The sequence below is a fragment of the Megascapheus bottae genome, chromosome 3, assembly GCF_031878675.1.
Source record: "Megascapheus bottae isolate mThoBot1 chromosome 3, mThoBot2.hap1, whole genome shotgun sequence".
Taxonomy (NCBI): Eukaryota; Metazoa; Chordata; class Mammalia; order Rodentia; family Geomyidae; genus Megascapheus; species Megascapheus bottae.
Window position 1 is genome coordinate 36772846 of NC_143511.1, and position 14377 is coordinate 36787222.

Sequence of the window (14377 nt, forward strand, 5' to 3'; positions counted from 1 at the left end):
CTATTTACCATAGTGAAGATATGGAACCAACCCAGATGCTCCTCAGTTGATGATTGGATCAACAAGATGTGGTGTTTATACACAATGGAATTCTATGCTGCTGTCAGAAAGAATGACATTGCCCCATTTGTTAGGAAATTGAAAGACTTGGAAAAAAATCATATTAAGTGAAGTAAGTCAGACCCAAAGGAACAAACATAGGCTCAATGGTTTCCCTCATCTGTAATAATTAGTACACATCTAGAACTCTCCTAGCAGAGGATTACAATAGCGCATTCACTTCTTTAGTGGCAGTCATGAAAGTCAGGTGGAATGGTGGCCTTGTTGTGATAGCTTTGTGACGGTGGGCAGTTCCCTCTCCTCTGAGAGGGAATAGACCAATGGGAAATTCCATGGGCAATGAGTGGGGTGATGTGTAAGGCAAAAGAGACATAGTTTCAAACAACTGAAGTCATCTCTGTAAAGGTTCCCTGCATCTGGACAAGAGGTTTCCACCAGAGCCGTGGCTAGGGGTTGTACAATGAGCCTCCATTCATGGTCTAGCCCTATTGCCATCAGAGTCACAGGTCACCTTCCTTCACTGAAAGCCCGTGTCATGAAGGTGGAACAATCCTCTTGAAGAGTCAAAAAGAAAGGAAGGAAAGCCGGGTGTAAGTGGCTCACACCTATAATCCTAGTTACTCAGGAGGCTGAGATCTGAGGATCGCAATTCAGAGCCAGCACAGGGAGGAAAGTTCATTGGAAATTATCTCCAACTAACCACCAGAAAACCAGAAGTGGTGCTGTGGCTCAAAGTGGCCGGGCACTAGCCTTGAGCTGAAGAGCTCAGAGAGGCCCCATGACCAACAAAAGAGAGAGGGGGAGGGAGGGGAGCTGGAGCAGGCAGGCAGGCAAATTTGTATGAAAAAAATGCCTCAGTTCAAGAGGAAAGAAACAAAAACTGAGCTTCCAGGTGAATGTATTAAACAATAATTACTCTATACGTAGGCAAGAACACACAGTTGACATTCTATGATTTTTCCCTGACAGAAAATTCCTCTATTATATGAGTTTCCTTCTCTGTATGGATTTACTGGTGATGATGACCTGCTCTTTCTCATAGCTGGTGTTCAGAGTTGACTTGGGATCCTCTCCATTTACCTGGGAGAAGCTTCTGGGCTCCACCAATGTCAACTTTTCACACTGCTTTCCGTTAGAAAAATACAACTTGTCCTTCTTCCCAAGCAGCAGGGCATGAATTCAAACAGAATTTCAAGCAGTTACAGGCAAATATCCCTGCTACCTTTTGTAGACCAAGATAAAAAAAAAAAAAGAAGATGAAATGGAAGAAGGAAAGCACAAGAGGGATTGATTGTCACTGGACTTGAGATATCTGTCGTCTCTGAGCAAAGCTGGGAAGCTGTGTTGATGACACAAATTTGCAAATATGCACAGTGCTGGGAAGTTCTGGGCAATGTGGCATGCAGAGCTTGGGGCTGAGGAAGATGAGCTCTGAGTAAACAGCGCTGACACTCTGGTGGTTCTCCTATCTTCTGGAAGGCTAGTAAGGTTAGGGCCATGGATCCATTGCCACCTCCAAAATGTGAGTGCCAAGAAGTTGCAAGACAGTTTTGTTGTTGGCCCTCTCTTCTGACAGGCACTGGTACATACTGCTCTCTCCTTTTGTCAGTCTGAAGATAACCAAGTTTTTGTTATCCACACACATGTACGTATGATTGTTGGTCTTCAACACACGATTCTGGAATTTCCACACAACCTGGGCCAGGGCAGACTTTGCGGAACATTTGAGTTCTACCCACCATGCTTGAGAATATGGCGCTAGTGGCCTGGATTATTTTTACCTGGAATGTCAAGATACATGTGCACAGCATGCACAACTCTGTTCAGATACTCAACTGCTTTTAAAAAATAGATTAATACCCTATATAAAACAATAGCCTTACTCACTGGAATACAATTCATCTTCAGGACAATTGAGATTATAACGTGCACTAAGAAACAGAAGATAATCCCTGCCTAGTGACTCCTGGGGACAAGGAAAAGACAGTCTGAGTAGAAGAAATCCCACCCCTCATTGCATATCTCAGGAGAAAATGCAGCAGGCTTGGGGAGACCAGGCCCTGGTCAGCTCTATAACTAACAGTTGCACCCTGAGTCAAAATTCAAATGCTTCTCCTAATGACTTCAGGGAATCTGGCAGTCAGTGCCAGTCTTAACCTTCTCTTCTACTTTTCATCATCTGAAGACTGCTGTCTGCTCAGAGGAGAAGAAGGCTGGTACCTGAACATCCTGGCCTCTAGTCACAACACACTCCCAAGTACTCAGCCACAGGGAATGGGGTCCTGCAAGCAGGTGCACAGCACCGGAATAACTATGAGCTGCATGCCTCTCGTGAGCGATTGGGATCAGAAAACGTTTTGATCTCACATCTGTTCATATTTTAGACTATGTACAGACGTATGAAATAACACCCTGGGGTAGAGACCAGAGTCAAACTATAGAATCCATTTGTGTTTCAAGTACATTGTGTTTTGTTTTTGTTTTTGTTTTGCCAGTCCTGAAGCTTGAACTCAGGGCCTGGGCACTGTTCTTGGGCTTTCTCTAGGCCAGCACTCTACCACTTAAGCCACAGCTTCACTTCCGGCCTTTTCTGTGTATGTGGTACTGAGGACTCAAACCCAGGGCTTCGTGCATGCTAGGCAAGCACTCTACCACTAGGCCACACTCCCATCCCTCAAGTACATCTTATACACAGAGCTTGAGTAAATGTATGCATTTTAAAGCACAATTTTACGCATGAAACGGTTTTACAGTATGGAACTTTTCACTTGTTGCTCACACTGGCATTTGTGGATTTTGTATCAGAGCAGCTCAGTGTGCGCTCAGCAGCTGCTTCTTTCTCATTCTTAACAGGTTATGATTTTAATGAGCTCCAGCTAAGCCAAACAGAAAAGATGGGCATGAAGAATACATTCCAATGTACCCACATACCCTATGTAGGTTCAAACACTTTCTATAATCAAAGGAACAAAGATCACGCACTGGTGTGGAACACAACACAAGACCTTTGTTCAGAGTGGATAAAGAAAAACAAGATAAACAAATACCACAGACTCAAAGCACTATAAAATGGTAGGAGACCTAGCTACTGTTGCAGTGATATTTCAATGGGGATCACTCACCTAGGCATGAAGACACATTGCCATTCATGTCCTGAATCCAAGTACTGCAAAGAAAATAACACCCATAAGTCACTGTGCATTCATAGAAGAGTTTGCCCCTGGTAACCAACCCATACCTGCTGCGGCCCTGGGCCTCATAAAGAGCAGCCAAACAAGTAGCGGCAAATGGGCTCCAGACACAGTAGGGGTCCTGTGCTAGCACACACTCCTCACAGCTGCTGTGCTTTCTGCAGAAGGCCAGAGGAACCTGGACCACTCCTGAGTTGGAGCCGGCATAGATAAACTTGCTTCCCTGTGTGTAGGAAGTAGAGACAGAAGAGGCATAAGTTGGATATCCAAGCCCCTCCAGAAGCTATGGGAACAGCTATGGAGTGTCTTCAAGTGCTGCAGACTCTTCTGACCTCTTGTACTGTCACCAGCTTCAGCAGTGCACTGGACACCAGCAGTGATCAGGGGTATTGACTGTATCTCATGAACTCAGTGGAAGAAGAGCATGAATGTGGTAGCACATATCACATCTTCTCTGTCTTTGGCCTGAGAATCTTGTTTCCCATTAACAACCTGGAACACCTGTAACTTGAATCAGATTCCTATTTAGGAATCACAAGTCGGTATTTTTAAAAGCAGGTGAAACCCAGCTTTCATTCACCATCAGTGGGTACATTCAGCGTCAGTTCAGCATTTGGCTAGAGCTCATGAACCCCCCCTTAAACTCAAGTCTCACAGGCTGCAGGCTTCCCAAAACCCAGAGCCACATACTTGTCTCAGTAAGCACTGATACACATGGGACAGAGACTCCTCTCCCAAGATGAAAACTGTGATAACAACAAATAAGACTGGATCTGGACTAGCCTCGATTACCTCTTCATTCCAGACCTGGGAAGTTTTTGACCCCAACCCCTCCCAGATCAACTTGGGATAGTCACCCTTCTATGGATGTGTATATACATTTTCTGAGAAGGAGACAGAGTGGATGCTACTAGGGACACCTGTGAGGTGGCAGGGACAACTCCTGCAGAGAACTGTTGGTCCTGGATAGTCTTGAGGTGCTCGGCCCCATCTATTTACCCAAGGAGAGGGAATGAGTAGAAGTAGAAGGTGGGGTTAGCTGTGGGTAGTTTTATCCTAAGCTGTTTCCCGAGAGGCTGGGCTGGAGCTCGAATGCAATCACTCTTTGACAACTGAGTCAGACCTCACAAAGTCAGTGGGTAAACATGGAAGTGAGAGGGAAATCACCTCCTAAAGGACAGTGAGCCTCATCCGTTGCAGCACATGCCTCTTGGTGGATGCTAACCTTAACAGAGGGAAATGGGTACATTCATTCAATGGTATATCTTCAGGAGTCGATTTGAGGAGCCCTCTTCCCCACAGTGCCTCATGGAGTTTGGTGAAGCATTTGTGTGGAATTGATATACTCCTCCTGCCTACAAGATGACAACCTTCCTTCTAGATGACTTATACTATCCAATGTAATGTAAGCACTGCAGAAATAGCTCTTAAAATGTCTCGTTTGGAAAATGATGACACTGACGCATGTTCGCTGTAGACCCATTTTTTCTAAGACTGTCTGAATTGCAAATGTAGAACTATAGTTATGGAGCTCCTAAATGCAGAAGGCTAACGGAACTTCTTACTGTCAAATGAATACATGTGGAACATATCCCACACACTCTTTGATGTATCTCTTCTGGATGTAAAGCCAGATATACTGTTCCACAGGTCAGGGAGAAGACATATAGCGACTTGGACAGAGACCACTGCAGAGGTAAGTAGCTAAAAGCTACACAGATATCATGCCCCAGGAGGCATTCCTTCAAGGTGTTCTGATCTCCTGACTCACAAACCAACAACAGTCATAAAATACAGCAGACATGACACAAAGCGCCTTGGCAGGTCTCAGGAGGCAGAGACAGATGTGCAGTCACAAGCAGATAATGTGGGTAGAAAGAGTGTGGGAATGCAGACCTAAGTCTACGAGATTATTCTGTACATTACTCTGTAGCACACCAGGGGAGGTCTTGCTATCATCAATAAACAAACTGGAAGCAGGATGACATCCAGTTACACAAGAACCATAAATAAGGAGAACAAAGTCCAGGCTAGCCCTGGAAAACATACAAGACTATGTATAAAAAAGGATTCTGCAGGCATGGCTCTTGTCTGCCTGACGAGTACAAGGTCTAATTCAAAACACAACACTGTCAAATGGGAAAAGAGGAAGGAGAAGGAGGAAGAAGAAGACGAGGAGGAGGATAAGGAGGAGGGGGGAGGGGGATCATCTAGTGAGCAGCAGTGCACAGCTTTAATGAGGTACATGAAGGGGCAGCCATCTCCTTCCTGTAGCCAGAATAGAGAGGATAACGGGAGGGGAAAAACAAAGACTAGCTAATACAGCCATGCTGCAAGCTTCTAGATTTTTTTCAGCCCCTTTAGGATCTCAAGACGAGGATCCAAAGCAACACAGATATCCAGTAATCCAGAGACTCAGAGATCACTTCACGTATCCTTCTCTTTCCCCTTCAGAACCACTGAGAAAATGGACTCCGTAATGTCTGAGGGGAGGAGGATGAGGAACTGGGGACTGAAAATCAGTCACAGGCCCTGTGGACAGAGGGATGCTGGAGGGATATTTACAAACATGTACCTGCCAAGAGATCATCTCTGTTCCACCATAGGTACTTGAAGGGACCCTTCATCTGTGAGCTATCCATAGAGAGTGTCTTGGAGTACCAGCTCCCGAAATTCAGCCCTCTGCAGGGCCACTGTGAATATTTACCACCCCCTGCAGGCGAGATGTAATTCACATCCACACAGAATAGGCAGTACCAGTGTGTACCATTCTATTTTTATTTATTTACTTTACTAGGGGCAGTACTGGGGCTTGAATTCAGGGCTTCATGTTCTGGTTTAGCTTTTTTGTTGCTGTTGTTCTTCAAGACTAGTATTCTGCAATTAAACCACTTGTCCACTTCAAGATTTTGATAAGAGTCTCTCAAGTCTTTTGGGCTGGCTTCAAGCCAAAATCATTAAATCTCAGTCCACTGAATAGCGAGGATACAGATGCGAGCCACCTGTATTTGGCCTCACTCCACTTGTAAAGACCCTGAAATATGTTCTTTTTTCATTAGAGTGCCTCTTGTCCTTTAATTTTCTCAGGAACCCTGTTAAGAGACTAATGTTTTTGTAAAAATACTATCACTATCCTGAAAAAGTTTAGAAAAAAAATTTTGCAAAGAGGTGTATACAAATAGTTGTTTTGTGATTAGCCAACCACTGCTGACATGAGCTGTACCTCATGTCACGAGTGCAAACATAAGGAATGGCATCTGAGAACCTGTATGTCTGTGGAGCAGCGGGGTTGGAAGTACAGTGGCTCAGTGAATAGCAATGCTTCTGAGGGAAGGGACACTGCAAGTGCTCCCTGAAAGTCACCATGCTGAGGAACCTAAGGGCTCCTTCCCAGCATTCCTATATCCTTAGAAAGCCCTGACTTAGGAATTAGGATAAATCTGATTCATATGAAGTAGGAAGCATTACTAGAGTGCTCCCTGTGTCTGGCAGCTACTGTAAGAATGTCCTCCCCTTACCATCAGAAGAAAGAAATGAGCTCCTGGAGGCTCTGTGTACCTAAAAATGTATTAGGACCCCTGAACCCCATTCCATGTCCAGCCACCTTCAGCATTCATGAGATTAGGCAACCAAGGAATGCATGTAAGGGTTTGTAACTGACAAAAACACTTACCTCTTTTGATTTTCCATTTGCTACGCATTTTGCTCTTGTCTCTTCTGACACCTTCCAGTCCACCTGTGAGGGAGGCACAAATGAAAGATTAAAAAGTAGGTTAAAGTGCACAGTTCATTTCCGGTTTACTTCATTACTGGTGCCCTTATCAAATAGTAGATGGCAGAGGCAGCATAGCTCAACGGTGAGCACATGCCCAGCATGCTGGCACTGGTGACTCATTCCTAGCTAATCAGGAGGTTGAGATCTAAGAATCCAAGTTCAAGTGTAGGAAAATCCACAAGATTTATTTCCAACTAACCAGCAAAACCCAGAAGTGGAGTTACAGTTCAAATGGCAGAGTGGCAGCTTTACACAGAAAAGCCAAGGGACAGCACCCCAGGCCCTGAGGTCAAGTCACAATGTCAGCAAATGCACATACACATTTGCATGTGCACACACACACACACGCACGCACGCACGCACGCACGCACGCACGCACGTGCGCATGCGCATCTGCCTTAAGGGGCTTTGTGAGTTTCCTGTAGGCATCCAAAGTTGATGTTGCATATAGACGGGGAAGGAAGGAACGGGGTTCTCTTGAGAAAGGTTTCATACTGCAGCAGGACTGCTCAGCACTTGGGGAATGGGGCTAACGATCTACCTCATGCTCTTTCTCAGAGATGTTCAGTGCATTCACTGCGAAAATGGCCTCACGGGCGCCCACATACAGCGTTCTCTGGTCCTCGCTTAATAGCAGGACTGAGTAATTATAGATGCCTGGCTCATGAAACTTCACAAGCTCTACCTCTGTAGGATGTAAGGGGAAATATGTCAGAGGCAGGAAGAGAAGACAGAGCCACAAAGTCATTTGCAAGCTTGGACAGATCCTGAGAACCTCACTTGGTACAGAGAGTGTGAAGTGTAGATTATATAGGTTGGGGACACAGGAGGCCTCCAGAAAAGTCCTGAATCGCAGCTACCAAACATGAGTGAACATCACCTCTCAGCCAGGCTCTGAGGCTGGTGTGTGTGAGACTCAAGGCTGTGCAACTGACCACCCTTCTTGTCAAGCAATCTGTGCAGTGGTTTCCAAGGTGATTCTAGGTCAGACATGTATCTGCCTGTCCATCTCATTTATGTGTCTCAATTAACCAGAGATTAGGTCTAGAAAGAAAATAATAATTTAGTTTGTTTTAAGATACGTTTTGTATTTGGTTATTTGAAATTGGATAGGGAACGGGGAAAAACAAGATGAGGGGTTGGGGTGAGGGGGAGGGAAATGGGGGACCAAGACATGTGAAAGGGTATCAATGTATGGGAATTAATGCACCATCTATCTGGCAAATATTATGTAACCCTTCTATTAATTACAACAAAAAATATATGAAAAAAAGATATGTTTGTGAAATTTAATTCTCACATGAGTGCCAAAGTGACTGCTTGTAATTTTCCTGTCTCTACCTTCCAATAGTTAAAATTATAAGTATATGCTACCATGCCCTGGTGAATAATTTTTTAAAAATCATTTCATCTCTCCTTCTGCCTTGTCATCAATCTGAAAGTCTTTTTATCTTGGTATCCACGTATTTATAACCCAACTGTGTATTAGGTTGAAAAAAATCAGTTGTTCAGGAAGCATGTCAAGTTTTTCTCAAATGTATTGTTCCCTCTGTCTGCAGTGTCACTTATGACCAGTGTGTTACACGGGAAGCCCAAATGTCTGTTCTCCAAAGCTAAGACTTGCTTCATATTGGATTTTATAGCCCAATTATTTGTTCTATAATTAATTGGTTCTGTAATTCATGCCCTTAAGAGCATGAATTGCATTTCACTAAAATACCAACATGGCTCAGAATGGTCAGCAGACTAAAGATACTCAATGACCTAAGAAAATATAAAACAGCACACAACAAGAAAATCTGGGACTAAATCTCATTACTCTTAATGTGCCACTGTAGGAGCTGCACATAACATTCAGATTCTGGGTCCTCTGGGCCCCGCCTAGTATCAGCCCCTTGCTCAACATCTATATTTTCTCTGGCTCCTGAGCCAAAGACCAAGGGCCACGACACAGATTCCAGGTGAGAAAATAACCACATCTGAGATCCTCAAGTTGGAAACACAGGCACAAACTAAGTTTACTGCATGCATGAAATAAGCACCGGTATTGGGTGGGCAGTGCCTCAGCCAGTAAAGATTACTAGGTCTGAAGTTTACCTTCAGGGATGCCCAATTCAGAAAGCAAAGTAGGGTCTCAGAAAATCTTAGGAAATGTTTCCGGTCACCAAAGCAACTGTATGAACAGCTGCTCGGACAAGCTGATCACAAAGAGAAACTCCAAATGGAAAGAAACTGACAGGTCAAATGCATCGTGTCCACCCATCTCTGCAGTGTTCTGCACCTCCCAAACCCCAGGCCACCAGCATTTTCACGGTCATGGTCCTCACCTCCATGCTCCCAAGTAATCCGTGGTATGGGTGAAAATGCCACAGCAGTGGCACACACCAGGATCAGGGCTGTGAGCAGTGCCCTCATGGAACCGTACATCTTCAACTGTGATGGGCCTTCAACAAGGCAGGGGCGTAGACAGCGGGGAGCTACGAGAGGAGGCGTGTCAGCAGGAGTGCTGCTCACAGCCACAGGCCTGGCACATCTGTTTGGAGCTGACCAGCAACAAGGTCCCCAAGAACCCACACTCACTCCTTAGTCAGTTGAGAAGTGCCCACTCTCTTTCTGCCTGGCTATCCAAAGTCACTCGTGATTCCCTATGGCCTGCAGAAGAAACAAAGGAAGCAAAAAAAAAGAAAAGCAAGGTGATGCATCAGACAGAAAGCAATGTGCCACTCCAGCTTCTCAATATCCCCTCAGCTCTCCTTGGTCATCTCTATTGCCATTTCCTAAGAAGAAGGAGGCTCAGGGACATAGACAGAGGACACTTCTGGAGCCATAAAACTTATTTAGTATCTTCCTCCATCACAACACAGTCAATCCACATCAGAGGGCAAACTTACAGACTGCCTGACACAGGCTGTTGGGATGCAGGTAAAGGGGAGTAGCCCACTGCTTTCCACTTTACTATTTGTGGCTGAAGGATGCAAAAAACTGAGCTTATTTCCCCAAGATCTTGGCTTCTCAGCTCCTATAATGGCAATGAATAAAGACCAGAGTGCTGCAGATGCGACACACACCTGCTCAGGCATACTGGTGTACATCTGGACAAACGCAAACACATGTGCTGTACCTACAAATAGCTGCTGTGAGCACATGAACATTCACTTACAGGCAAGTTCAAGCCATGAAGGAGTTAGTGCCTTCGGGTAGGACCATACCTGCCCTAAGTGGTACCTATCGATCTTCTGCCTTTTCCCAAAAAGGGATGCTCAACTGTGCTTTACTGAATGCTAAGCAGTATCAGTATCAGAGTCATTATACGAGTAGATCGTGGGCCCAGGAAGGTAGTGTACAAGGCCTGACACTGCAGCTCCCATCCTTCCTTCCTGTATCAGGCAGGCCTAGAATACCAGCAGGAGGCAGGGCTCTGTTCCTTCTGAGAGCACCTCTTCCACCCAGCACAGCCTGGCATACAGCTACACTATCTGCCACTTCACAGAGGAAGGATAGCCACAGGGTGGCAGCAGTGACTTAATATGGAACCAACATCAACACAGCCTGGATCCATCTTCCTGGTCCCTCCTCTTCCCCTCTCTGCTTCCTGTGCTAGCCAGACTACTCCACCATGTCCACAAGCAACAGTAGGCTGTCATGTTTCTATCTTGATGAAGAGCCCTGAATTCTATAGTGTCCTGAATCTATTTCCTTCATAGACTGGAATGTCCTAGGCCAGAGGCCTCTGTGTCTTTAACCATATAAAATAATATTGACCAAAGTGAATTTTAGAAAACGGAAAAAGGTGGGGTTTTTTCCCTTTTTGTTTTGTTTGTTGGTTTTTCCATCTTTATGGGTGGTAAGGATGTCGAAGAAATGGAGGGATAAAGGATAAACAAAACGCAACAATGGTATTCAATAGACACTGTACTAAAAATGAATTATAGAAATTGTGGGTGGGGATGGGAGGGAAAATCTGGGAGAGAATGAAGGGGTAACACTGTCCAAAAGAAATGTACTCGTTATATACATAACATCATGGCACTCGATTCATATGAAGTTGTCAGCCCCTGTAAATCATCTTTGGAATAATAAAAAAGTAAAAGTCATCTCAAACTAAATTCCATTTGTGACTAACAGCAAAAAGAATGAGTCACCAGGGGCCGGGAGTTTGGCCTAGTGGTTAAAGTGCTTGCCTAGCATGCATGAAGACCTGGGTTCGATTCCTTGATACCACATACATAGAAAAAAGCTGGAAGTGGTGCTGAGGCTCAAGTGGTAGAGCTCTAGCCTTGAGAAAGTCCAAGGACAATGCTCAGGCCCTGAGCTCAAGCCCAGGACTGGCAAAAAGAAAAAGAATGAGTCACCAGGACACATAGGAAAAGTATAACTTAGAAAGCAAAGCAAAGGGACCAGACATAACTCCACTCCAGAGAGTCTGTGGACCTGCACACTACCAATGTATCAGACATGAAAAGGGGTCCTGAAAATTGAGAGGACAAGCCTACAGAGCCGAAGGACTCTAGTCTAGAACTTACTGCAGAATGGACCACTCCATGATAGGGCGGGGCCAGCACCTCCTGACAAGGACTTTCCTGACAGATTCCTTATAGATGACTTGCCAGTGGCCCTATGAAGGTCACTGGACATACACATCTGAAATCTGACATCCCCACATGCTGTCTCTCTCCAAATCCAAGCTGAGTAAGCCAAGTGTTCCTTAATAGCAGGATACAAACTTGGAGTGGAACAGGGCACGAGGCCCAGGGATTCGGATCATTTGGACTGCAGACCTGATTTCTCCAAGCTAGGATTCTCAGGGAAGTTACAGTTTGAGCTTTTAGCACTATCATCAACACAAGGAGTCTAAGCAGTCAATACCACTAAGCTCTATTCCATCCAGGATTCCGTCTAACCTTCCTCTTACTCTTTAACACCACTGGCCTGGGGACTGACTCTAGCTCTCTCCTCCTTAAGTGTGGTCAACAGGCTGCACTCTTGCACAGTGCCTGCTTCCCTCTCCTGCGCTTCGCATTCAAAGTATCAGTCATGGTTGAGTTAGTATTGCTAGGCCACATAGGCATGAAGTTCTCAGGTGGCAAGGGCCAAGTGACCACTGTGACTTACCTTCCAAAGCTGGACTCTCTCTGATGACTCTATGCCAATACTCCTGGAGTTCATTCTCCATGTGTCATGATAATCCCTAACCCTACATATTCTCCCTCCTTCCTAATCCCATACTCTTGACCTCCACATGGCTTCTGTTACCTGAGAGGGGAATGCCTGGCTTAAGCTATCTACTGGGCAGCCATGTCTGAAGCCAGCCTAGACTCCTTATGCTCCCTTCCTTGTGGCTGAAATCCTAGTGGCTCAGTTCCCAGGTCAGGACTACCAGAGATCCGCCCTCTGAAAAGCGGAGCTTCCACTCAGCTGGTCTTCATGTACCAGGTCTTAGGGAAAATGCAAACAGGAAGGACATTAATAACCACCTTTAAGGTGAGCAAAAGTTCAAGAGCAAAAGACCTTTCAGGAGAGTCCTCCGGTTTGCCTCAGCCTCTTGGGTAGCTGGTATGAGAGGTGCTATGGAGAATAGCTCTGCTGTTTCTTTATGTTTAAGCCAAACCATTACTAGCATACCATCGGTCATTGTAGTGAGTGAATGAGCATTATCAAGGCACTATAAACCAAGCAATGAGGCCTGGCTTGGTGGCTCACACCTGTAATCCTAGCTATTTTGGGGGCTGAGATCTGAAGATCACAGTTCAAAGTCAGCCCAGGCACAAAAGTCCATGAGACTCTTATCTCCAATTAACCACAAGAAAACTGGAAGTGGTGCTGTGGCTTAAGGGGTGGGGCAGTAATTTTGAGCGGAAGAGCTCAGGGACAACGCTCAGGCCCAGAGTTCAAGCCCCACAACCGACCAAAAAAAAAGTAAAAACAATAAAAGGCAATGAGACAGCTTCCTTCCTATATGAGATATGAAGGAGCACATCTAGTGTGTAAAGTGTAATCCTTTCTGCAGCTGGAAGCAGGGTTCCCTTTTTTCCATAGACTATTTCTTTGCAACATTTGCCATGCTTAACCCCAGATTTCCCACCATTCTAGTTTGTAAACAGGCAAATGATCCGCTAGCAAAATGTTGCAAACTCAAACCTCAACATGAGGATGGCACACTGTAACAAGTCCATTAATTCAGCTATGCTACCCATCTTCCTCACAGAACATAGAGGTGATCTATCTTCTGGACTTCCACACGTGGAAGAGAGAAAGAACTAACTGAGATGATAAGATCACAAGCTGAAGAGATGCCTGTCTGCCTGACTGGACTGCTGCACATGATGTAAGAAGGTATGTGGAAGTAAGAACGGGATCCGAGCAGATGTCTCTATCAGAAACACACAAGGGAAGTTGAGGCTGCAGGGAGGATTCAATAAGTTAACACTGCTGACTTTCTTACAAGAAACAGAGCCAGGAAGAAAATACCTGCTGCTATAAATATGGGAACCTCAATTCCAAGGGCACAACAAATAGGAAAGCCTCTACCTACACCTCACTGTCCCACTCACCAGAACCTACCTGCCTTGAAAACCCCAGATTCTTTGGAATGGTACCTGGCCTGGAACTCTGTGGGCTGAATCACAGGTGCTGGACCTGTAGTCTGCTTGCTCACAATAGGCAGGATCCATTAAGCACTTTGGAAACGAGGCTCCTGCTTTTCTAAGTTTTGCATCATCTTCCAGAATCACGCCTTCAAAATGTGTGAACCTGGATAAAGGAGCTGATAAGTCAGTCATGGAACGCCAACGCACTCATCTTTCAATTCCTACCTTTCCTTCAGGACCACCTGGCTATTGCTTTTTCCTTCAGGGCTTATAGGACTGTGAACTCACTGCCAGGGGCAAGGGAAGAACCACCTATAAATAAGGATGTCTCAAGTTGAGTAAATCAAAGCCTTGGAACTCATGCATGTTTAATCTACTGAAAAATTCAAAGACATTCTGTAGCATTCTTTTTTTATTTTATTGTTAGAGTGATATATAGATGGGTTACAGTTACATTTGTAAGGTAGTGAGTATATTATTTCTTGAGTATTGGACCCCGTCCCATGTTTTTCTCCCACTTTCCGTCCCACACTCCCTGGCCCGGCCTGGTGGCTCACACCTGTAATCCTAGCTATTTTGTTGTAAAGTTAATTTCCAACATACTGTCTTGTGACTGGCACTATTATATTGGTTCACCCTTTGTCCTTTGTCTTATCATCTTTGTTTGCCCCTTCCCTTCCCTAATTCAAATAAATAAATGTATATACAAAAAAAAAAAACAGACACCAAAGTCATATACAGCAACAACAGGGGATAAAACATAA

General features: G+C 45.0%; 1 protein-coding gene and 1 pseudogene across 1 annotated transcript in view; both read right to left on the reverse strand.

Moving 5' to 3' along the window:
- Nucleotides 1-1009: 1009 nt before the first annotated feature.
- Nucleotides 1010-9359, reverse strand: LOC150065347 (semaphorin-4D-like; annotated as a pseudogene).
- The window catches only part of LOC150065348 (semaphorin-4D-like), a 60348-nt gene continuing 52895 nt past the window's right edge, over nucleotides 6925-14377 (reverse strand). The window contains 4 exon segments of the mRNA XM_090329923.1: nucleotides 6925-6987; nucleotides 7568-7713; nucleotides 9354-9678; nucleotides 13623-13776. Of these exon segments, the coding sequence (XP_090186049.1) occupies nucleotides 13762-13776 (15 nt within the window). The 3' untranslated portion in view covers nucleotides 6925-6987; nucleotides 7568-7713; nucleotides 9354-9678; nucleotides 13623-13761.